General features: G+C 48.9%; 1 protein-coding gene across 3 annotated transcripts in view; it reads left to right on the forward strand.

The window, feature by feature from the left end:
* Nucleotides 1-25412, forward strand: part of adck1 (aarF domain containing kinase 1) — a 781712-nt gene that overhangs the window by 235727 nt on the left and 520573 nt on the right. For 2 of the 3 annotated variants that reach the window (XM_072493591.1, XM_072493590.1), the window contains exon 4: nt 10726-10929. The exons of the other annotated variant lie outside the window; for it this stretch is intronic. In XM_072493591.1, the coding sequence (XP_072349692.1) occupies nt 10726-10929 (204 nt within the window). The remainder of the gene's footprint in view (nt 1-10725; nt 10930-25412) is intronic. 3 annotated transcript variants of the gene reach the window in all.

A 25412-nucleotide genomic window follows, 5' to 3' on the forward strand; every position in this document is an offset into this window, starting at 1 on the left:
CTGGCACTCTCCCGGGGATCCTCTGCAAATATTGACGCACTGAATCTGGGAAATATTCAAACACCCTTCGAGGGACTCCTGACTCACTGGTGCACTCAAAATGCCCCTTCACAGTGAAAGCATTGAGAACAAAATGGAACTGCAGGTGTGTGTATCCTGTTAGGAGATGACTGGAGTGTGATGTGCCTGCGGAGTTGTTACCCAATTATGAAACAGCCCAGTGCGACTCGAGAAAAAGAGAGAGACATTTGTGGTTGGGGGAAAAAAAAGGTGTGAATTAATTTCAACTATTTGCAGGGTGACGCAGTCAATTAAAACCAATTCTACAGCAGCAAAGATCTGCAGAAAGATCAGCAGTTATTTGAATTTAGTGTGTGCTTGAAATAAACTAAATGGACTGTTACAGGGATCGGGTCAGGAGCCTAACTCACTGTATTGGAATAATCATAGGTTTTCAGTATAATGGAATACGGACCAACCTGAGAAGCAAGTTGTATTGTACTTATTATCCAGTGTTTTACGATAAAAGTAACACTGTCCAACATACAGCAAATCAATAATTTCTTCAGCCATACTGGTAAAGGCTCCTGCTGCAGAGTGTGAACCATTATTGTCCTCCTTACAGATTAAACACCGTGGTTTAATGAGGTGTGGCCAGTCTGGTTTGTTCACCTTTCTGATCCTTGTCCAAATCTGCTGCGCTGTGCCATGCTCCCCGGCCCCATGGCTCCGTCAGTACATGGTCCGTAGGCTGCCTTACTGAGCTGTGCCGAACCTTGGTCTGTGTAGGTTGGTCAGCGGTAGCAGGAGGTGGCGGCGCAGTCGGCCCAAGCCTCCTCTGATCAGGAAAGGAAAAGCTAACCTGGTCGCAATGCTGCAGCTCTGCAGTGACGAGAGACGCAGCCACCTCGCTAGCTGAGAGAGGCGATGAGACCAATTGGAGAAATGCATTGTTACGTTTGCAGGGTTAGGGAACAATGGGGTGGCCCTGGTGGGTGTGGGCAGCCTGATTTGCCTCAACAAATGTTTCACTCTCGATTGAAACTTGTTATGCACTGACCGTTGTGGCTTGTGGCACGGTGGCACAGCGGTTAGCACTGCTACCTCACAGCGCCAGGGACCTGGGTTCAATTCCAGCCTCGGGTGATTATCTGTGTGGAATTCGCCCGTTCCCCCGTGTCTGCGTGGGTTTCCTCCGAGTGCTTAGGTTTCCTCCCACAGTCCAAAGAGGTGCAGGAAAGGCGGATTAGCCAGTATAAATTGCCCCTTTGTATCCGAAGATGTGACGTTTAGGTTATGGGGTTTCAGGGATAGGGCAGGCCTAGGTAGAGTGCTTTTTCAGAGGGTCTCTGCCGACCCAATGGGCCGAATGGCCTCCTTCGGCACCGTAGGGATTCTGCGATTCTATGATGTTTGCTGGAAGATTGGACAAACTCTAATACTAGTCTGGTGTCTGGAGGCTTTCTTTCTCCATGACTCTCTCTGACTCTGTGTATCTCTCAGTTTCTGTCCCTCTCTGTCTCTCTCTAACTCTTGTTGCTCTGCTGCCTCTTTCTCTCGCTCTTTCTGTCTCTCTTGCAGCGTCTTTTCTGACAATTGGAAGATGTTAGGAAAATTGGATTATAAATGTAGGAGCTAATTTAAGGGTTAAAAACCTGAGGTTAGAATGTGTTTGTTTAAATGTAATTCTGCTTTGCAGAGCCTGGGTGTTTTAGCAGCCAGCAGGTGAAATTAACAAGGAATGTGTTTTTCAGTCTAGGCTAATGGGCTGTAGTTTGACAGGGGAGGTCCTTGGGGAGTTAATGTGCTTTAGCAGCCAGCAGAGATTATTTGTTTTTTAGCCAGGGGAAATGAGGCCATTGTATGGAGCTCAGAGAGATTTTAGAGAAGCTTTGAGAGAAAGAAGAGCTGAGTTCTGATCTGCCTGACTCTGAATTCAGTTCTTTCCAAGTAGGTTAAAAGAAAAGGGTAATAATATTTTAAAGCAGAGCAGTCTTGCCTGAAGACAAAGAAGAGGCTGTAACAATCTAGTTGAAGCAGCTAGTTGAAGTTATTCAGCCAGAGTCTGCAGGGGTCCCAACCGGAGCCAACTGTTTTATAAAGCGAGTATTACTCTATGCCTTACTAATTTTAAGATGGATTAAGAGCTGTATGTTTATTTTCTTGTTGTTTAATGGGAAATTGTGTTGTTGTGCTAAGGGATAATTGTAAGCTTTTTTTGGGGGGTGTGAAGTTAAAAGTTTAATGTTGCATTCATAATAAAGCTTTGCTTCAGAAATACCAAAACCCTATTATTTCATACAGTGACTCCTGGAGAGAATCATTCTTTCAACAGTCTTAAAGTAAACTAAAACATTTGGGTTTCGGACCAGAATCCTAGCCACTGTTGGGGTCTGGCCTGGTATCGTAATACTTTATGTATCTATGTGTGTGTGTGTGTGTGTGTGTGTGTGTGTGTGTGTGTATGTATATGTCTCTCTCTCTCTCTTTTTCTCTGTTTCTGTGCCTCTCTCTGTGTCTTTCTCTCTCTCTTTCTCTCACACAACATTGCTGATGGTATTTATGATTACTGTTCAGGCTGTCTTTATATTTTTGGAGAAACATTTCGCACCAGCACAAAACTCCTACAATGTGCGAGATGTTATTAGCCCCACTTAAGCACTTCTCATTTGATACTGGCTGTAATAATTGAGGAATCCATATTTCCATTTAATCTAAGAAAAAAAAGACTTGCATTCAGTGAGTGCTGTTCACGACTACCTGACATCTTACAGCGTTTTACAGCCTATGAGGTACTTTTGAAGTATGGTCACTGTTGTAATGTAGGAAACGCAGCAGCCAATTTACACACAGCAAGCTCCCACCAACCAGCAGTGTGAAAATGACCCCCCAAAAATCCAGTTTTGTCATGTTGATTGAGGGATAAAATATTGGCCAGGCGCCAGAGGGAACACCCTACCGTGCCCCCCCCCCCCCCCCCCGCATCTTCGCAATTGTAGCCGCAGGTTGTTTTAGGACCAGGCAGACGGGACCTCAATTTAATATCTGAACCCAAAGTCAGCGCTCCCTCAGTACTGCGCTGGAGGGTCAACCAGACGTTTTGTGCTCAATCCCTCGTGTTAACCTTGAACTTGGAATCTTGTGACTGAGATGCGAGAGTGAGCATCACTGAGCCGTGACTGACATACAACAAAGTTCCTGCATTCAAATCTACAATGGCAGACAGGAATAGACCCTCTGGTCCATCTGGCCTGTCATCAACAATTGCCTTACCTTCTGTAACACTATCCTGACACTCTTCACCCTACCCAAGGTGATGTGATCTCCTGGGAGAGGCATGAGAACAGATCAAAACCCAGGGTTTCAAAAGGAATTGTTAATTGTGTCAGATGTTACTCCTTTGAAATGCTAATGTGGTTAGAATTTTTAGAATCATCTCAGGCAATTATAGCTATGGTGCAGTGTTAAGTGCAAATGAGTCGATGGGCAGCCAAGAGACTGTCATTCACGCTTTATGTACTTAAGTGCTAGAAATTATTAATATCTTGATTGCCTGACATTGTGAAAAGAAAAAAGCCATTTGATTCTGAAATGAACTTGCCTTCAATTGAAAGAAAATTGAGGAGCATATCAAGACCACAGTCTTAGGTTCTTTTTAGTTCTTGGCTTTGTATTTCCTATTCAAATGTGGCTCAGCAAACAAATCTGAATGGGGTTCGGTGAGGATCTTTACCTTTAACAATTCATCAGAAACATGGTTCAAGGGCTGGAGAATGAAATTGCTGCACTTACAGGGATTCCTATTTTTTCAAAACAGTTTATGTATTTAAGTCAAATATTTCTGTGCGGTTCTATGCCTCTGTATAATTATTTTACTTGTGAATAAATCCGACTGTTAGTTTAGCCTGAATGTTATCATCTGACCACCTTCTGTTTGCTGTCTGTTGAAATTGACAGGAGAACGTGGTGGACTTTCATATCCACTAAAACTATAATTTAATAATAACCTTTTATTGTCACAAGTATGAAGTTACTGTGAAAAGCCCCTAGTCGCCACATTCCGGCGCCTGTTCAGGTAAGCTGGTACGGGAATTGAACCCGCGCTGCTGGCCTTGTTCGGCATCACAAACCAGCTGTCTAGCCCACTGAGCTAAATCAGCTAAACTGCAGTATAAGAGGTATTTGGCTATCTCATCATACATAAGTGATTAGGTTTTAGTTGTTGCATCTGCTTTCAGAGTTTGCCTTTGCACTGTGAACATAAGGAATGTTTTGGGTGAACAGTAGTACCGGAGTCCCGCCTGACCCCTTGTACAGCTGATGAAGATCCCCGGCATTACTGGAAGAACCTGAAACCTTCAGATCATAATCACTGCTCCCATTTTGTTCATAAAGCAGGAGCTTGGAATGGAATGCCATTTACGGCAGCTCTCGTTTGGGGCCTTACTTAACTCGCCCCCTTTGCTTTTCACTATCACCTCTTTTGTCATTTAATCTCTCCGACCTTCTGCCCTATCACAGACCATTCCTTCTGTTCTTTCCTCACTTTTCTCTGCCGTACCTGCTTAAATAAAACGCTGTTGCATTTCTTTTTCCCGTTCTGATGAAAGATCTGAAATGCTGGGAGGCATTCTCCGTTTGAGAGACTAGGTGCTGATGCCTGGACTGAATGGGGGGGGGGGGGGGGGGGGGAGGGGATAATTCCGCGGTCCTGATGGGGGCGCCAGTCCCGGAGCCGTAAAGAACATACAGATGTGCCAGCAATCGCGCCACGTGGAACTAGTGCAATTCCAACTCTCACCGGCGGCAGATTGGCTGGGGTAGGGATTTGCAGTGGAGAGCTTGGCTGCGTATAAACACTCCACTCCCCACACACTCATTCCAGCCATGAGAATGGCACCATGTAGAGCAATCCTGAGGCTCGCCGACGAGGAGCTAGAGATACTACTGGATGCTGTGCAGGATAGGCAGGACACCTGGGTTGGAAGGAGGCTGCCACCCTCCGACGTCAACCTGCAGGTGGCAGAAGCCAAGAGAACTGTGGGCCCCACCCTGAGGACTGGCCAGCAATGCCGAAAGAAAGTCCACAATCTCAGGGCGGCCTGGGTGAGTTACCACATCCGTGCCGCTGGTCCAGCCCCTGTCCCCCATACCTCTCAACCCCCCCCCCCCCACCGCCCAGAGGACGACCGAACCCCAGCCACCGACAGCCCCCTGCACCCCATCCTGCACCACATGCCAACACCCATGCCCCCCACCATGGCCGGGTGCCTTGCACACACAGGCCACCAGCTGTGGATCCCCTGCACTACCGGCGTCTGAGTGTCTCTCACTGTGCATGTCCCCCCCCCCCCCCCACCCAGGTGAAGGCGGCCCACAACAACCGGGAGCGGGAGAAGACCGGAGGGGGCCTGCCATGCCTCACCGTCGTGGAGCAGTAGACGTTGGACCTGGTTGGCGGGGTGGCAGTGTGGGCAGTCGCAGAGGGGGAGATTGGCATGGGACACCAAGTGACCATCCAATGTGTTGCAATGTCCCGTGAGCCACCCTCTGCTACTCCCCATACTCGTAGGTCGCCCCCTGCGCTTTCCTCCACTGTGCCTCTGCCTTCCCTGTGGTCAACAGGTCCAACTCCGTCTGGAGACGTCGCCTTTCCCGAAGTAATCCCTCCTCAGGGGCCTCTGCATATTTCCTGTCCACCCTTAAAATCTCCCCCACTAACCTCTCCCTTTCCATGCCCTCTATCTTTTCCCTGTGAGCCCTGATGGAGATTAGCTCTCCCCTGATCACCGCCTTCAGCACCTCCCATACCACCCCCACCCGCACCTCCCCGTTGTCGTTGACCTCCAAGTACCTTTCGATACACCCCCTCACCCTCCCACACACCACCTCATCTGCCAGCAGTCCCACATCCAACCGCCACAGCGGGCGTTGGTCCCTCTCCTCTCCCAGCCCCATTTCCACCCAGTGCGTGGCGTGATCTGAAATTGCTATGGCCGAATACTCCGTTCCCTCCACTTTCGGGATCAGCGCCCTGCCCAGAACAAAAAAATCTATCCGGGAGTAGGCTTTGTGCACGTGGGAGAAAAAAGAAAATTCCCTGGCCTGCGGCCTGGCAAACCTCCACGGGTCCACTCCCCCCATCTGATCCATAAACCCCCTAAGCACCTTGGCCGCTGCCGGCCTCTTTCCGGTCCTAGATCTGGAGCGATCCAGTGCTGGGTCCAACACCGTATTAAAATCCCCAGCCATCATCAAGCTTCCTACCTCCAGGTCCGGAATGTGCCCCAACATGCGCTTCATGAATCCGGCATCATCCCAGTTCGGGGCGTATACATTTACCAATACCACCCACGTCCCCTGCAACTTACCGCTCACCATCACATATCGCCCTCCGTTGTCCGCTACGATATTCTTGGCCTCAAACGCCACCCGCTTCCCCACCAATATTGCCACCCCTCTGTTCTTCGCGTCCAGCCCCGAATGGAATACCTGTCCTACCCATCCCTTTCTTAACCTGACCTGATCCGCCACCTTCAAGTGTGTCTCCTGGAGCATAACCACGTCTGCCTTCAGTCCCTTTAAGTGCGTGAACACTCGGGCCCTCTTTACCGGCCCATTCAGGCCCCTCACATTCCACGTTATCAGCCGGATTGGGGGGGCTCCCCCCCGGCCGACTAGCCATCTCCTTTTCTAGGCCAGTCCCGTGCCCGCACCGCCCTCACCCTCCAGTCCCCCAGACGGGAGACCTCCGCCCCAACCACCTCTTCTGTGTCCCATTCCCCTTCGGCCAGTGCAGCAGCAACCCTTGTTTCCCCCCCTTCCACCCCCCCTCCCCCCCCCCCCCCGCTAGACCCCTGTCTAGCTTTTTTGCTCCCCCCCATAACACTCCCATAAGTCAGCTGACACCTGCTGACCCCGGCTTCCCCGCCGTCCCATTGAGCTCCCCGTGTGGGAATCTCCCAATCAGTGTGAGTTCCTCCATTCCCCCTCCCGCCTTTCTTCCCTAGCGCGGGAAAAAAAACGCGCTTTCCTAAGCCTACCCCGCCCCCTCTGGCGCAGCTCCTGTCGCGGCCTTGCCTCTTTCCCCCCATCGCCATCCCCCTCTCTCCCCCAGCCCGTGTAACATTTCCTGCGCGTGATTAACACCCTATATACAACAACCATCAAACATCAAACATCCCCCCCCCACCCTTACAAACCCTCAGTTTGAGTCCAACTTTTCGGTTTGAATAAAGGTCCACGCCTCTTCAGGCGTTTCGAAATAATGGTGCTGATCCTTGTATGTGACCCACAATCGCGCTGGCTGCAGCATTCCGAATCTCACTCCTTTCCGGTGCAGCACCGCCTTGGCCCGGTTGAAACCCGCTCTCCTCTTTGCAACCTCCGTGCTCCAGTCCGGGTATATTCGGATCTCCGCATTGTCCCACCTGCTGCTCCGCTCCTTCTTGGCCCATTTCAAGACCCTCTCTCTGTCCGTGAAATGGTGAAACCTCACCACAATCGCCCTTGGCAGCTCGTTAGCCTTGGGCCTCCTCGCCAGCACCCGGTGTGCCCCATCCAGCTCCAGAGGCCTCGAAGGGGCCTCCGCGCCCATCATCGCTTCGAGCATCGTGCTCGCATATGCGCCGGCATCGGCCCCCTCCACTCCTTCAGGGTGACCCAGGATCCGAAGATTCTTTCTCCTCGACCTGTTCTCCAGGTCTTCGAATCTTCCCGCCCACCTCTTGTGCAGCGCCTCGTGCTCCTCCACTCTCACCGCCAGGCCCAAGATCTCGTCCTCGTTCTCATTGACTTTTTTCTGCACCTCCTGGATCTTTACCTCGTGGGCCTTCTGGGTCATCCCTAGTCCTTCAATCGGTGACAGCATCGGCGCCAGCATCTCCTTCCGCAGCTCCGCGAAGCAGCGCTTGATGAACTCTTGCAGCTCCGGCCCGCATTCCACTTTATCCCCGGCCGCCGCCATTTTGTCTTTCTTCCCTCGCTTCTCCCGCTGCTCCAATGCCGCTTTTTTGGCCGTTTCGCTTCTGGTCTGGTCCATAAAATGGTGAAGGGGGACCTCATTCTTCCCTTCCCACACGGAGCGTCTTCAAAACAGCACACAACATTCAAGGTGTGGCCTCATCAAGGCCCTGTATAATTGCAGCAGGATAAGGACAAGTGTGGCTCAACCCCATTTTACTACAGAATCTTACCATTCAAACACTATATTAACAAAAACAACTCTAACTCCTTAAAATGCCGCACTATCGATCTGAAATATTGGGCATCACGGTGGTACAGTGGTTAGCACTGCTGCCTCACAGCTCCAGGGTCCCAGGTTTGATTCCCGGTTTTGATCACTGACTGTGCAGAATCTGTACGTTCTACCCGTGTGTGCATGGGTTCCCACCGGGTGCTCTGGTTTCCTCCCACAGTCCAAAGATGTGGAGGTTAGGTGGATTGGCAATGCTAAATTGCTCTTAGTGTCCAAAAAGGTTAGGTGGGATTACTGGCTTACGGGGATAGGATAGAGACGTGGGCCTAGGTAGGGTGCTCTTTCCAAGGGCCGGTGCAGACTCGATGGGCCGCATCTATGATCCCTGCTCCTGTACTCAAATCCTTTCACTGGCCAACAAACCATTTGCCTTCTTTACCGCCTGCTGCACCTGCACCTTTAGTGACTGGTGTACGAGGACACCCAGGTCTCGTTGAACATTCCGCTCTCCTAATTGGTGTTCCTCTACCTCCTTCTCCAGCATCCCGCCCCTCTGCTGCGCAATGTTGTGGAGGACGCAGCAGGCCACCATGATGTGGGAGCCCCTCCTCGGGCTGTATTGGAGGGCCCGCCCATAGTGGTCCAGGCACCTGAATTGCACGTTCAGCATGCCGATGCACCGCTTGATGACGTCCCTGGTCGCTGCACGGGCATCATTATAACGCTCCTCCGCGTCGGTCTGGGGCCTCCGGATAGGTATCATCACCACGACCGCAGTGGATACCCCGTGTCACCCAAGAGCCAATCCCTCACCTGGGGGAACGCATCGAAGGATTCGGGAACCGTTGAGATATCATTGGTTTCAGAGTTCCACCTGGTGTCCAGGCCAACATTCCTCCCTTAACGCACACAAACAGAAATCAAAGGAGATGGCTGTTCACGGTTTGCCAAGCTAACAGTCGCTGCTTTCCAAAAGCAATCTAATTCGCGTTGAGACCTTTGAATTGTCTCTGTGACATGATAAGGTGTTGCATGATTTTAGTTTTAAGTTCTTGTGCGTCAGGGGGGGTGGGGGGGGGGGGGACTGGTGTTTATTGTCATCTTTATTTTCTCCTTCAGGGAGATGGTGGTGCGTTACCTTCTTAAACACACTGCTGTCCATGTGATGGAGAAGCTTCTACAGTGTGGATGGATAGGGAGTTCCAGGATTTTGACCCAGCAACATTATGTCTTCTAACGCTACATTTAATAGGTCTGCACAGGAACATAGGGACTGAGGGGGGTGTGTGTGCACAAAGCGTTGAAGGTGGCAGGACAGGTTGAGAAAGTGGTTAAAAAGGCACACGGAATTCTAGGCTTTACCAAGAGCGACGTAGAGTACAAAAGCAAGGAGGTTATGTTGAGCTTCTGCCCACATTCTCCACTTTCATTTTAAGGGCAGCACGGTAGCACAGTGGTTAGCACAGTTGCATCACAGCTCCAGGGTCCCAGGTTCGATTCCCGGCTTGGGTCACTGTCTGTGGGGGGGTCTGCACGTTCTCCCCGTGTCTGCGTGGGTTTCCTCCGGGTGCTCCGGTTTCCTCCCACAGTCCAAAGATGTGCAGGTTAGGTGGGTTGGCCATGCTAAATTGCCGTTAGTGCCCAAAAAGGTTAGGTGGGGTCACTGGGTTATGGGCAAAGGGTGGAGACATGGGCTTAAGTAGCGTGCTCTTTCCAAGGACTGGTGCAGACTCAATGGGCCGAATGGCCTCCTTCTGCACTGTAAGTTCTCTGATTCTGTGAAGCTGTGTTTCAGCCTCAGCTGACGAAGTCTGTCCCGTTCTGGGCACCGCACTTCAGGAAGAATGTGAAGGCGTGGAAAAGATTGACAAAAACGGTTCCAGGAAGGAGGAACTTCAGTTACAGGGATAGATTGGAGAAGCTGGAGTTGTTCTTGTTAAAGAAGGGATGGTTAAGGGTGAGATTTAATCGAGGTGCTCTCAACGTCACAAGGGGGTCTGGACAGAGTCGATAGGGAGGAGCTGTTCCTGTCGGCTAATAGGGCCGAGATCAGGGGAGACGGATTTAAGATGATGGCCAAACGAAGCAAAGGTGACATGAAGAAAACAATTGTTTTTACTTGGGGAAAGGTTACAATCTGTAATGCACACCCTGTGAGTTGTGGTTCAGTTGTGGATTTTAAAATGGAATTGGGTAAGGACTAGAAGGGAAAAGATTATTAGGGCAGCTGGATAGGAGAGGGCCTGGGATTGGCTGAGTTGTTCTTGCAAAACAAGCAGCATAGAATTCAGACGGAATGGCCTCAGTTTGTGTTATAACCATCCTATGATTCTATGCATGCTTGGGTTTTTTTTTTTGGGGGGGGGGGTCGTATTTTGGTGAGTAATCATGAGAATGTGAGCGATGCCTGACCTTTCTTTTAATACTTCAGGAATTTGCCTTGTCGCCTCTGTCTTTCAATGAGATAGCCAGACCTTTCAGGTTTCAGACTGTCGGAACTGTCTTTTTGCTTCCCCAACCCCATCAAGGTGCATCACCGTTCCGCCAGACGCCTGCTCGACCTTTGCTCTGCCAACAGGGGCACGTTCATCAAAGTGGGCCAGCACCTTGGAGGTTTGGACTACCTGTTACCCGAGGAGTACACCAGCACCCTGAGGATTCTACATAGTAAAGCCCCACAGAGCAGTCTGCAGGAAATCCAGCAGGTCATCGAGGACGACCTCGGCAAAGAGGTAATGTGGAGACTTACACTCGACGTTTTTACATCTTCTGTAGAATTAATTTTAACTGAAGGGAGGAGAAAGTGTGAAATTACCCCTCTCCCTACCAACATACACACGTATACAAACACACCTGTATCCTGCTATTGTTCATCTTTGTGTCTTTAATTAGTTCAGAGGATTTATCATAATTATATTTTAAGGTCTCGAGTGATATTGTTAATTTTGGTACCGTTAATTAAAACAGTTTGGAGTATTTATCATATAATTATTTTAAATGTCAATGGTGGGTCAAATAATGTGTTGGTGTCATAGAAATTACCGTGAAGCTGTCTCTTTAACACGATGAATGCTGATAATTAGCTATTGATGCGTTGAAAATAAGCCACAGAGAAACAGGATCCATCTTTATTTTATTTTATTTTTTTAATTAATTTATTTTTTAATTACTTTTTTCTGAGTTACCAAGCCAGGGCTCAGAGTGTGGGTCAGGGGCGAACCCCTAATCCAGCTCCTCGCCTGCTCCAAAAACCAATTCAAATTGAATCCAATTCATGGTCCCCACAAGAGAGACATATCAGATCTGAGCCAAAGGCTCAATCTACATTACACTTGATCTTATTGAGGCTGCAAGGTGGGAACAGAGAGACATAGACAACATAAATTAGGCAGTGGGACAGATAGACGGAAAGAGAGAGAGAGACCGAGAAGTGGATGGAGAGGAAGCAAGCGGGAAGAAAGAGAAACACAAAAAAACATTTTGAGAGAAGCAGATAAAAAAAATAGTGATATTCACACATCACAAGGCAGGCACACATGCATATAAGCACACATGCATATATAAGCACACATGCATATATAAGCACACATGCGTATATAAGCACACATGCATATATAAGCACACATGCGTATATAAGCACACATGCATATATAAGCACACATGCGTATATAAGCACACATGCATATATAAGCACACATGCATATATAAGCACACATGCATATATAAGCACACATGCATATATAAGCACACATGAGCACAAACACAGGCACACAAACATACGCAGGAATGTAAACACACAAACACAGGCACAAACACAGATACACACGACGCACACACAAACACATAGATGAATACAAACACACAGATGTGCACACACACAATTTCCGTACATAGAATGAGATACACCCATCAAATGGGCCAGTTATGAGACCTGTTGGCAACCGACGCATTCTCTATGCATCAAAATGACCATTAAGATAAAAATGCCTGCTCCGGCTCTGGATGTGGGAAAGTTGATTGCGCCTGACATGTGAGCGCAGAGAGAGAAACAACAATCAGCCCCCAGTTAGCAGGGTCAGAGAGAAGCCCCCCGGCTAGCCAGCGTGACAATTTGAGGGATATTCAAGCGGCTTTTGTCCCAGAGCGCTTCCTTACCGTGTGCGAGCAGAGGGCAGAGACGGCAGGGGCTCTGAAGGGCAAGGTTAGAAGCTGAAAGTGGAGCTGTTTCACATCACTTCGTTCTGACGCATCATTTTTTTTCGAACCCAAGATTTACGGGAGGGGAAGTTGTTTTATCCATTCATTGCTGAGGGGAGGATATGTTCAGCGGGAAAAGAGAAAGAAATTTGCCTTTAGATTTGCTTTCCATCACTGATCCTCCTTTTATTTATTTGATGTGCTGGAGCTGCTCGTCGCACTTCACTGGTTTCAGCAGAGCAGCTGGGTAGGTTCACCATCATTTCACAGTAAGCAACCCCCCACCCCCACACACACACACACGACCCAGCTATACTTGTCTTTTAGCCCACCCACTCCTCTCGCTAGCTGCCTTTATCGTCATCTCTCGTCATTTTTCTGTGGGGAGAAGGAACACAGAAATAGAATTCAGAAGCTGGTGTGAATTGTATGTTTCTTTTGTTAAATGTCCCTCAGTTCCTGGTTGTTATTGGCAGTCCGTGTGCACAGGTGGGAGCTGGACACTCGCCGAGCAGGGCATGGGGCAGCCCCAATGGCAGACACACAGCCATGGACATTCCCTTGTAATAGCAGACAAAAGCTTCTTTCCCCAATCCTATTGGGCTTAAATAAATGGTGAGATGAGCGTGGCATGGCGGTTAGCACTGCTGCCTCACAGCGCCAGGGACCCGGGTTCAATTCCCGCCTCGGGTGACTGTCTGTGTGGAGTGCGCGCTTTCTTCCTGTGTCTGTGTGGATTCCCTCCGGGTGCTCCGGTTTCCCCCCACAATCCAAAGATGTGCGGGCTAGGTGGATTGGCCCAGCTAAGTTGTCCCTTAGTGTCCAAAGATGGACAGGTTAATTGGGGTTACGGGGATAAGGTGGGGGAGTGGGCCTAGGTAGGGTGCCCCTTCAGAGGGTTGGTGTAGACGTGATGGGGCTGAATTGCCTCCTTTTTGCACTGCAACAACTCTTCTGTGTGCATTTGAGCACCTGAGTGAGCGCTTTAAAGAGGTCCTGCTACTCAGCAGCTTAACCTGTCTCTGCCTCAGCTGCTGCCCCCCGCACCTCCACCACCAACACCTTTCCCACCACTCCACTGCACCTCCGCATTTGGCCCCACTGTTCCTGAAGATGTTGGCACTTATTGGGGTCATGTCCTCCCTGTGGTACATTGTTCAAATATCCAGCTGCTCTCCTTTGCGTCAAAAGCTTGTGGATTCAAGGCCACACCCTCAGAGACTTGAGCGCAAAAGACTTGGCTAATGCTCCCCAGTGGAGTACTGAGGGAGAACTACCACACCATCGGATGCGCTATTTCTCAGCTGTTAAACCAGGGCTTCGTCGGCCCTCTGAGGTGAATGTGACAGATCCCATGGCGCTCTTCTGAAGGAGATTAGGGGGCTGAACCCTGGTGATAAAAGTAAATTACTGCGAATGCGAGAATCTGAAACGAAAGACAGAAAATGCTGGACAGCGTCAGCAGGACTGACGGCATCTGTGGAGAGAGATGGAGCTAACGTTTCAAGCCTGAATGAGTCAGGACTTAACCCTGGTGCCCTGGCCGATGTTAATCCCTCACTCAACACCACAAAAAACGGGTTATCTTGACATTATCACATTGATATTAGTAGGAGTTTGCTGTGCACTATTTGGCTGCCGTACATCCCTCTGTTACAACCATCCGCCTTTGCAAAGGTCTTCCAGTGGCTGTAAAAGCGCCTTGGGACTTCCTGAGGTCGTGAAAGGCCCTATATAAATGCAAGCCTGTCATTCATTGGTTCTCCATGTGTGAATACACCATCCTGTTTAACAATGGAAGACAGAACCCTCCAGCTTGATAGATCTGGCGCCCGAGGTCCAAATAGTTGCACTGACCAGCGGGGGAATCAGAAACAAGAATGGCCTAACCTGAGGCTTGGATACCAGCTGCGGCACCAGTTTTACCACCCAGGCTGGGATCAGCTCACTCAGTACGGACCAGGGGAATGACCCTGCCGGCCTCTCCAGGCAGTGCATCTCAACGGAGCTCTCCGGGAAAATTAGAGGCGGTCCACCTTTCATCCACCACTTAGTTTATCCAGAAAATGAATTGGGAGGTTATGAGTAAAGAGCAGAGGAGGGAGTGGGATGAATTGGACAGCTCTTTCAATGAGCCAGCATGGGCATAATGGGGCTGACTGGCCTCCTTCTGTGCTGTATCATTAAGAACAAAAGAAATAGGAGCAGGAGTAGAGCATATGCCCTGTCAAGCCTGCTCCGTTGTTCAATACGACCGGGATTGATCCTCAGCTTCAACATCACTTTACCGCCCGTTGTCCATAGCCCAAGATTCCCCGAGAGACCAAAAATATGCCTGTCTCAGCCTTAAATATATCCAATGATGGAGCTTCCACACCCCTCTGGGGTGAAGAATTCCAAAGATTCGCAACTCTTTGAAGAGATTCCTCCTCAGCTCAGTCCGAAATGATTAGCTACTTACCCTAAGGTGGCGCTCCGATGTTCTCGGCTCCCCAGCCAGAGGCAGGCAATCTCTCAATGTCCGTCCTGTCAAGAATCACCTCTCATTCTTCTAAACTCCAGAGACGCAGGCCCGATTTACTCCGCCTTTCACCATAGGACAACCCTCTCATCCCAGGAACCAATCTAGCGAACCTTCGCTCGGCCACCTCAAATACAAGTCTATTCTTCCTTAGATACAGAGGAAAACTGCACACAGTGCTCCAGGTGTTATCTCCCCAAAGCCCTGTATATTTGTTTTTGTCTACCCTACTAGGTCTATGCTCAAAAAACACTACTAAATTTGTCAATTTTATTAAATTATGCTGACTTTCTCTGACCATAGCATGATTTTTCTAAGTGCATTGTTAAGATGTAGACCACCAGATCCTGCACATTTTGGGGATTTTAGTTCCTAAGATTCCTCCAATACTTTTTCTCTGCTAATATTAATTACTTTGTGGTCTTCACTTGTATTAGCCCCTAGGTTTTCCTCTGACATGTAATTTGTGTCTTCAACTGTAAAGATGGGACAAATATTTGTTCAATGTCTCTGCCAGTTCCTCATTTTCCTGAGATAATTTCCCCTGTCTTTGCTGTTAAGAAACAAATGTATACTTTAGCTACTCTCCTCCCTTTTAAGGTATTTGTAAAGGCTCTAACAATCAGTTTTTATATTCCTGGCTAATTTACTCAGTCTTTTGTTTTCCCATTTGTTTAAATGTTTTTGTGGCCCTTTGCTAGTTTCTAAAATACTTCCAATCCTCAAGCTTAACACATTTTTGCCACAGTATAAGTCCCTTCTTTTAATCTAATGTTAGGCAGCACTGTAGCATGGTGGTTAGCATGCTCCAGGGTCCCAGGTTCAATTCCCGGCTTGGTTCACTGTCTGTGCGGAGTCTGCACGTTCTCCCCGTGTGTGCATGGGTTTCCTCCGGTGATTGTTACTGTACTCGGTCTGGTAATAAGGTTAAACGATCCAGCCTCAATGTTAGCGAATGGGAAGGGTAGGTAGGGTGTGTACGAGGGTGAGGTGATGAATGGGTAATTCGGCGCGGCGGGGGGCTAGCCAGGTCTGGTTTTGGGGGAGGTGGGGAGGGGTGGTAGTTGGGTTTGGCCATGGGGCTAGTCACACACGTGGGGTGCAGCCGGGTTCTCGGAGGAGAGTAAGCTCTGCTGGGGAATTGAGGGGGTTAGTTAGGCCTGGTTAGGGTGGGGGGAATGGGATCATCAGGTCAGAAAGGTAGTCGAGTGGCCAGGTGGGGTGGTAATCAGGTCTGTTTGGCAGAGTAGCCTGTTGGGGTGGGGGTTGGCGGAGTGTGCGAGGAGGATGTGATAGTAGTTGGGTCAGGGCTGTGGTTTTGTCATTGAGTCATTGCCCTGGTCCACCATTCCCAGGATAACGTTCCAGGTAAGTACTGCAACATTGACCAAAGTCTCCAACTCTAACTCAGAGTCAGGGACGTTTGTGCAGCATCCAGGGAAGCTGGGGAATTGCAGATTTTGGAAGTCCCCACGTCGGTCCACGGGTCAGGACCTTCACAGGGCCCCGACATACATCTTCAGTTGTCTGTCTGATTCCCGGTGATTCGGAGATTGGGCCCCTTGTGAAAAAAACACACTTTTAGATTAGGATGTTGGACAAACAAGTAGCTTCTCTGAAAACAGAGAGTTTGATCTGCCTGTGAACAGGAGAAGTTTCTCTCAAAGCAATGAGTTGAAGATTTGTCTCTGAACAGGACAGGAGCGGTTTCTCAAAACCTGGCAGATAAAACAGTACTCTCAGACAGACAAGAACCTGCAAGCTGTTTTCTGCCCTTATTTCTCTCTCTCCAATCAGTCTTTTAAAAGGATTTCTATTGAGCAAGTATTCCTGAGCCTACTAACTGTATTTAAAAGTGGATTGTGACCTGAGCTGGGTGTTGTTTGAGTGGAGATAAAGATATTAGTTAGCAGTTACTGTTTAATTGTATTGTTAAGCATTGTTTAACTGGCAATTTTAAGCTATTGTCTTTATGATATTAAAATTAATAATACTGTGTTCTAATATACCATATCCCTATTTGTGCATGGAATCACTCCTGGGGCGAAGTACCCTGTCCTCACAGTCTTACAAATTAAATAATATATTGGGATTTCTGTCCGGTAGCCTATCAGCTGTTGGGGTCTGATGCAGGATCGTAATAAGCTGTATAACTCACATAGTAACACAGTGTCTGTTCTATTCTCAGAGATCAGTTTCAACACCAAGATCTGTTTAATGACTGTCAGATAGAAAGTTCTGCCACTTGGAGTGGACCCTTATTGTTTCCTCTTTGCATGAATTCTCAGGGTACGCTGATCTGCCAAGCAGAAAATAGACTGAAACCCAATCTAATTGCAATTAGGCTTTTGTGTACACTTTGCTTCTTAGCTGTTCATTTCCTTCTGAAATGTCCAAGGTCCCCAACTCTAACCCAGAGCCAGGGACGTTTGGGCAGCGTCTCGGGAGCAGGGGAGTTGTTGATTTTTGAAGTTCCCACGTCGGTCCACGTGCCAGGACTTTCACAGGGTCCCGATACACATCTTCAGTTGTCTGTCCGATTCCCGATGATTTGGAGACTGGAAGATTTGGCCCCTTGTGATAAAAACCACAGGGACGTCAGAAAACCCCAGTTTGTATGGGAATTTCTTGGAACCTAATGATGCCATACCAGGAAACCAACATATCTTTCAGAATGCTCCCCAGCCCACTTTGGCCTTAAAGGGACATTGCACAAAAAGAAAATACATGGGCCAGAATTACAAATTGATTGGGTGGACCCGCCTGACTTGCAAGCACGTGAAATTGCATGAGAAGATGTCGGATGCGTGTCCTGACCTAAACGAGCTTGTGCGCAACATTATCGTCATTGGGTGTGTGCAGGAATCTGAAGTGGCCCACTGACAATTAAAAGGGCAGTTAAACTCATTAAGGAGGCATTTCTATGTGACGCGTCCACTTTTACGATTGGCAGACAGGCCAGGCGGCCTTCACATTTTCACTACAACTTCAACCCAGGGCAAGATGAAATGTCGAGGGTGAAATATAATGAAAAAAGATATCTGGGAACTGAGATTTTCTTTACTTCTGCTGTCAGCTGCTTGAATGTGCTGCATAGACAAAGCTTACTGCAGCTTTTTCATCTCATTTCATTTGTCCATGTCTACAACTCCCCGAGGCAGCTCTGTCTGCAGCAGCTGTCCACATTCAGGGAGCGGCACGGGGGGACAGTGGTTAGCACTGGTGCTTTAGTACCAGGGACCCGGGTTCAATTCCAGCCTGGGTGCCGATGTGGAGTTTGCATGTTCTCCCCATGGGTGTCCTTCGGGTACTCCGGTTTCCTCCCACAGTCCAAAGATGTTCAGGTTAGGTGGATTAGCCATGCTAAAATTGCCCCTGAGTGTCGAAAGTGTGCAGGTTAGGTGGGGCTATGGGGGAAGGGCAGGGGAAGTGGGCTTAGGTATGGTGCTCTTTCAGAGGGTTGGTGTCGACTCGATAGACCGAATGGCCTCCTTCTGCACAGGAGGGATTCTGTGGATTAGAATTGCCCTTCTGTATCCTCACTTTTCTTGGCGCCCACCCTCTTTCTGCCTTTCTTAGTGCGCTCTTATGTTGGCTGCCTGTTAATTGGCAAGGCAGCGTGAAACCGCGGGTGGGAGCCTATTGCGGCTAGAAGTGCAGACTGCTTCAGCTTCTGGGCCCTGCCAATCGCACATGCCCAGCGAGGGTAAGATACCGGATTCCCAAAAGACATGGTGGGTGCAGCACAATTATTTTCACTTCCTTGAGCTTTTTCAAATAATCTAAGTATCGGAGGTGGGAAAAGTTGGTTTTTTGGATGACTTGAGACTTCAGGCAATCGAGTGACAAAGCATTTGTTCAGTCGTAGAGTGGCAATACCATCTACAAGCTGCAAACTCAGGAATACTTTCCACTTGCCTGGATGACTGCAGCTCCAACAGCACACAAGACTCTCAACACCATCCAGGACAAAGCAGCCACTTGATTGGCACCTCAGCCCCCACCTTAAACATTCAGTCCTTTCACCATCGACACAGTGGCAACAGTGTGTACCATCAACGAGGTGCGGGCAGCAACTTGCCAAGCCTCCTTCGACAGCAACTTCCATACCTACCACCACTTGGAAGGACAGGGGCAACAGACACATGAAAAACCATCATCTGGAAGTTCCCCTCCAAGCGACACGTCATCCTGACTTGGAAATATATCACCATTCTTTCACTGTGGCTGGGTCAAATTCCTGGGACTCCCTCTCCAACAGCACTGTGGGTGTACCTACACCACAGGGACTGCAGCTCACCACCATTTTCTCAAGGGTCAATTGGGGATGGGTAATAAATACTGGTGTTGCCAGCAACGCTCACAGCACGGTAGCATTGTGGTTAGCACAATTGCTTCACAGCTCCAGGGTCCCAGGTTCGATTTCCGGCTTGGGTCACTGTCTGTGCGGAGTCTGCACATCCTCCCCGTGTGTGCGTGGGTTTCCTCCGGGTGCTCCGGTTTCCTTCCACAGTCCAAAGATGTGCAGGTTAGGTGGATTGGCCATGATAAATTGCCCTTAGTGTCCAAAATTGCCCAAAATAGTAACTGGGCGGCATGGACTGGTTGGGCCGAAGGGCCTGTTTCCATGCTGTAAACTTCTATGATTCTATGAATTGCCCTTAGTGTTGGGTGGGGTTACTGGGTTATGGGGATAGGGTGGAGGTGTTGACCTTGGGTAGGGTGCTCTTTCCAAGAGCTGGTGCAGACTCGGTGGGCCGAATGGCCTCCTTCTGCACTGTAAATTCTATGATAATCTATGATAATCTCTGATAAATTATTAAAAAGAAGCATGCAGACATCTGGGTGAATTAAGCAGACAGAGTGATTTGTGAATAAGGCAAGAAAGGAACGGGCAAAGAACGCAACTGCTCCCCCTCTTGAGTGTGGTATTGATTCAGTGTATTGACAAATGAAATTTTGTTAAATTGGCCTTGTAGATTTACTGCATTGCCTCCAGATTCACTGAATGTACAAAATGTACCAACGGATAGCGTCAGCAAGCTTTGTCTATCCAAACATGTCCTGCCATTTTCGATGGGACTGCAGTACCCCCAGAGCTCTGCTGGTTTAAGGGCTGAATACACTTTATAAGGGGATTTAATAGGGATTTTCAAAATGACAATATGATTTCAGAAGTGGAATAAATAAAATTGTCCTGTTTTCACGACTGACAACGGGTATTGATTGAAGATTATCACAGAAGAATGAAAGGGTCTGTTAGCCAAATTTATTTCACAGAGCATTATCTGAATATGGAATGGTTGATCACAGGTTACTATTAAGTTAGGCAAGTTTATTTTACATGAAATGTATTTGAACAGGAGTGCTTATCAAGTGCCTTTCGAGCCCCTCAGTCCTTCCAAAGAGCATCATAACCAATTGTCTACTTCTGAAAATCAACTATTGTCGTTCTAACAGAAGAAGTAGGATCAGAGTAGGCCATTTGGTTCATTGAGTCTGCTCCGCCATTCAATATGATCATGACTGATCTGAATGTGGTCTTAACTCTACTCTCCTGCCCCACTCCCACCCCCTGTTGCCTTGGAATTTGTCTTGTCACTTGTTCCAATTAAATATCAGGAATAAAGCCACTGGGCGGGATTCTCCGCTCTCCGATGCCGAAATCGCGTTCGGCGATCGGCCGGGACGGCTTCAGGACATTTCCTGAGGCCCTCCCCCGATGCTCCGCCCCCTGATGGGCCGGGTTCCAGACAGGGTCGGTCGCGTGTGGTATTTATTTTCGGGAAGCGGTGTGGCGGCTGCGGACTAAGTCCAGCACCGCCACAGTCGGGACTGTGGGGGTGGGGGAGCCGATCCGTGGGCGGAGACTTGGGGCACTGGTGGGGGGTGGTCCGGGTGGCGAGCCAGGCCAAAGGGGAGCACTATTTGGCAGGCTGGTTCCATGCGCGGCTGGGACCATGTTGCACGGCTGCTGCAGGCCGCTGCCGCGTGCAGGCGCGGCCACGGACACAGCAATTCTCTGGCCGTATCCGCAGTTAGAGCCGGGGGCTTTACGCTGCGTGCCTGCTAGCCCCCCCACCAGACGGAGGATCGGTGGCCGTTTTGCGCCGTTTTCCCGGTCATAAAAGGCCACCGTTCCCACACCGGCGTCAGCACTTAGTCTCCAGATCGGAGAATCCGGCCCTTTGTCTTTGGTCACTGACACAAATTCGCTCCGTAAAATCTGCACATCCCTGCCGAAGCCTGCTGCTGAAATCCTCATTTGTGCTTTTGTTAACCCTATTAACCCCAGATCCGACTATTCCAATGCTCTCCTGATTGAGCACCAATCTTTACCCTTCCTTAGAATCATAGAATTTACAGTGCAGAAGGAGGCCATTCGGCCCATCGAGTCTGCACCCCCCCTCCCTTGGAAAGAGCACCCGACTTAAGCCCACGCCTCCACCCTATTCCAGTAACTCAATAACCCTACCTAACCATTTTGGACACTACGGGGGAATTTATCATGGCCAATCCAACCAACCTGCACATCTTTGGATTGTGAGAGGAAATCAGAGCACCTGGAGGACACCCCCGCAGGCACGGGGGAGAAAGGGCAAACTTCACGCAGACAGTCCCCCCCCCCCCCCCCCCCCCCCCGAGTCCGGAATTGAACCCGGGTCCCAGGAGCTGTGAGGCAGCAGTGCTAACCGCTGTGCTGTCGTGCCGCCCCCATTCAACCAGAACACTGCTTCCCAAATTCTAAAGTACACTGAGACTCGTTGACCTACATCCACACTTCCACGTTTAAATTTCTCATGCGTGATTTCAATTTCCCCCAGGTTCCACCCTCTCCCTGTTCTGCGCAACCTAACAATTCAGGAGAAAACGTTACCCAGAGACGGATGAGAATGTGGAATTCCCCACCAAATGTACTAATTAGGATGAATAGCATGGATACATTCAAGGCAAAGCCAGGTTCCCACGAGGGAGAAAGAAATAGAGGGATATGTTGATGAGGTTCGATTAGGTCAGTTGCAAGGAGGCTTATGTGAAGCATAAACGCAGACATCAATCTAATGGACCAAAGGCCAGTTTGCACTGTAAATACTATGCAATGTAACCTCCTCCAGCCCTCCAACCCTCCCCGAGCTCTGCACACCTCCACCCCTGGCCTTGTCCTCACTGGATTTAATTGACCCCTTTATTGGAGACCGGCCATCAGCTGCCTTGATCCGAAGCGCAGGAATTAGGGTAGCACAGTGGCTAGCACTGTGGCTTCACAGCGCCAGGGTCCCAGGTTCGATTCCCGGTTTGGGTCACTGTCTGTGTGGAATCTGCACGTTCTCCCCCTTGCCTGCGTGGGTTTCCTCCGGGTGCTCCGGTTTCCTCCCACAGTCCAAAGATGTGCATGTTACACAGATTTTATCCATGCTAAATTGCCCTTAAGTGTCCAAAAAAGGTTAGGAGGGGTTATTGGGTTACGGGGATAGGGTGGAAGTGAGGGCTTAAATGGGTTGGTGCAGACTCGATGGGCCGAATGGCCTCCTTCTGCACTGTATGTTCTCTGAATCTCTGAATTTCCCCGTTGAACCTCTTTGCCTCTCTGAACCTTCAAGACACTTGTTTAAAATCTCTGGCACAGTCGTTCACAATATCTCCTTTGGTTTGATTCAGAGTTTTGTCTGATAATGCTCCTGTGAAGCGCCTTGGGATTTTTTGTTCCATGTCTGGCACCAAAGTGGGTTATAATTGGAACTGTAGCGATTTGCAGCCTGCCAAATTGCACACTGTATTTTTTTGCACCATCTGAGCACCAAATTGTCGGCATATTTTTCTCCATTCACTAATGTCACTAAAATAAGTCATCACAATCGCGCCTGCTGTCACCTTTTGAAGCTGACAGAGTTTAAGTGCCAGCCCGTCAGTGATTCAGAAGCAAAATCTACCTGTCCTTATTCCCCAGAGTTTGGCAGTTGTTTGCAACAACCAATCAGATCAATTGGAGGGGAGGTGGGGCAGTTATCACAATCAATCAGATCAAGATGAAGGCGGGACTGGATTGTGATCACAGCCAATCAGATCAAGGGGAGGGCGAGACTGGCTAGCTATCACAGCCAATCAGATCAGGAGGAAGGCTGGACTGGATAGTGTGACGACTGGAATACTTTAGGATTATTGGATTCTAAATATTGGGAAATGTAAGAGTTAAAAGTCTGGTGTATGGTAGTAGCATGAATAGAGGATTGGTTAATTAATTAAGTCTGGTCACGGTTTAAAAAAAAAATCTGTTTTGCAAGTGCTTTTAGCAGCCAAAAGGTGAACTTGACAAAGGAATGTGTTTTTCAGTCCGGACTAAAGGGGCTGGATTCTCCTATTTTCAGGCTATCTCCCGGCGCCGGCGTGGGAACGATGGCGTTTTACAACCGGAAATTCAGTGCACAACGACCACCGATCCTCCGTTTGGGGGGGGGGGCTAGCAGGCAGGCAGCGTAGAGCACCCGGCCCGGAGAATTGACGGGTCTATGGCTGCGCATGCGCACGGCGGCCTGCAGCAGCCGTGCCGTGCAACATGGCGCCGGTCGCGTGCGGACCGGGCCTGCAAAATAGTGCCCCCCCCTCTGGCCGGCTCGCGAACCCCGGATCCCTCCTCAACAGTGCCCCCATCCCCTGCCAAAGCCCCGTCTGCCTGCGGATTGGCCCTACCCCGACTGTGGCCGAGTTCCCGACAAACTTATGTTCTTATACGTAGAAATCTAATGCAGAGAAGTATGAAGTGATGCATTTTGGTAGCATAGGGTAAGGAGAGACGATATCAAATAATGCAGGGAGGCAGTGGTGTAGTGGTACTGTCACTGGATGAATAATCCAGAGTGATGGCCTTGGGGCCCAGGTTCGAATCCCACCATGGCAGATGGTGACATTTGAATTCAATAAACATCTGGAATTGAAAGGTCTAATGATGGAACCATTGCTGATTGTCGAAAAAGCCCATCTGGTTCACTAATGTCCTTTGGGAAAGGAAATCTGTCGTCCTTACCTGATCATGTACCTGACTCCAGATCCACAGCAATGCGGTTGACTCTGGGTAATAAATGCCAGCGGCAGTCACATAAGAACTAGGAGCAGGAGTAGGCCATCTGGCCCCTCGAACCTGCTCCGCCATTCAATGAGATCATGGCTGATCTTTTGTGGACTCAGCTCCACTTTCCCCCCCGGACACCATAACTCTTAATCCCTTTATTCTTCAAAAAACGATCTATCTTTATCTTGAAAACATTTAATGAAGGAGCTTCACTGGGCAAGGAATTCCATAGATTCACAACCCTTTGATGAAGAAGTTCCTCCTAAACTCAGTCCTAAATCTACTTCCCCTTATTTTGAGGCTATGCCCCTAGTTCTGCTTTCACCCGCCAGTGGAAACAACCTGCCCGCATCTATCCTATCTATTCCCTTCATAATTTTATATGTTTCTATAAGACCCCCCCCCCGCCCCCCCCCCCCCCCCCCCCACATCCTTCTAAATTCCAACGAGTACAGTCCCAGTCTCCTCAAACTCTCCTCATAATCCAACCCCTTCAGCTCTGGGATTAACCCAGTGAATCTCCTCTGCACACCCTCCAGTGCCAGTACGTCCTTTCTCAGGCAAGGAGACCAAAACCGAACACGATACTCCAGGTGTGACCTCACTAACACCTTATACAATTGTAGCAAACCTCCCTAGTCTTAAACTCCATCCTCTAGCAATGAAGGAGAAAACTCCATTCGCCTTCTTAATCACCTGTTGCACCTGTAAATCAACTTTTTGCGACTCATGCACTAGGACACCCAGGTCCCTCTGCACAGCAGCATGTTAATATTTTATCATTTAAATAATAATCCCTTTTGCTATTATTCCTACCAAAATGGATAACCTCACATTTGTCAACATTGTATTCCATCTGCCAGACCCTAGCCCAATCACTTAACCTATCCAAATCCCTCTGCAGACTTCTGGTATCCTCTGCACTTTTTGCTTTACCACTCATCTTAGTGTTGTCTGCAAACTTGGACACGTTGCACTTGGTCCCTAACTCCAAATCATCTATGTAAATTGTGAACAATTGTGGGCCCAACACTGATCCCTGAGGGACACCACTAGCTACTGATTGCCAACCAGAGAAACACCCATTAATCCCCACTCTATGCTTTCTATTAATTAACCAATCCTCTATTCATGCTACTACTTTACCCTTAACGCCATGCATCATTATCTTATGCAGCAACCTTTTGTGTGGCACCTTGTCGAAAGCTTTCTGGAAATCTAGATATACCACATCCATTGGCTCCCCGTTGTCTACCGCACTCATAAAATAATTTAAAAAAAATCTAAAGTGAGTGCAGGAGCAGAGGATCTAGGCTAAATGTACACAGTTTGTGGGAAATTACAAGACAGGCTTAGAAGGCGGTTGGGAAGTCCTATGAGATCATGAGCTTTATAAATAGAAGCAAGAGTACAAAAACAAGGAGGTTTTG

This window comes from Scyliorhinus torazame, chromosome 2 (genome assembly GCF_047496885.1).
Source record: "Scyliorhinus torazame isolate Kashiwa2021f chromosome 2, sScyTor2.1, whole genome shotgun sequence".
NCBI lineage: Eukaryota > Metazoa > Chordata > Chondrichthyes > Carcharhiniformes > Scyliorhinidae > Scyliorhinus > Scyliorhinus torazame.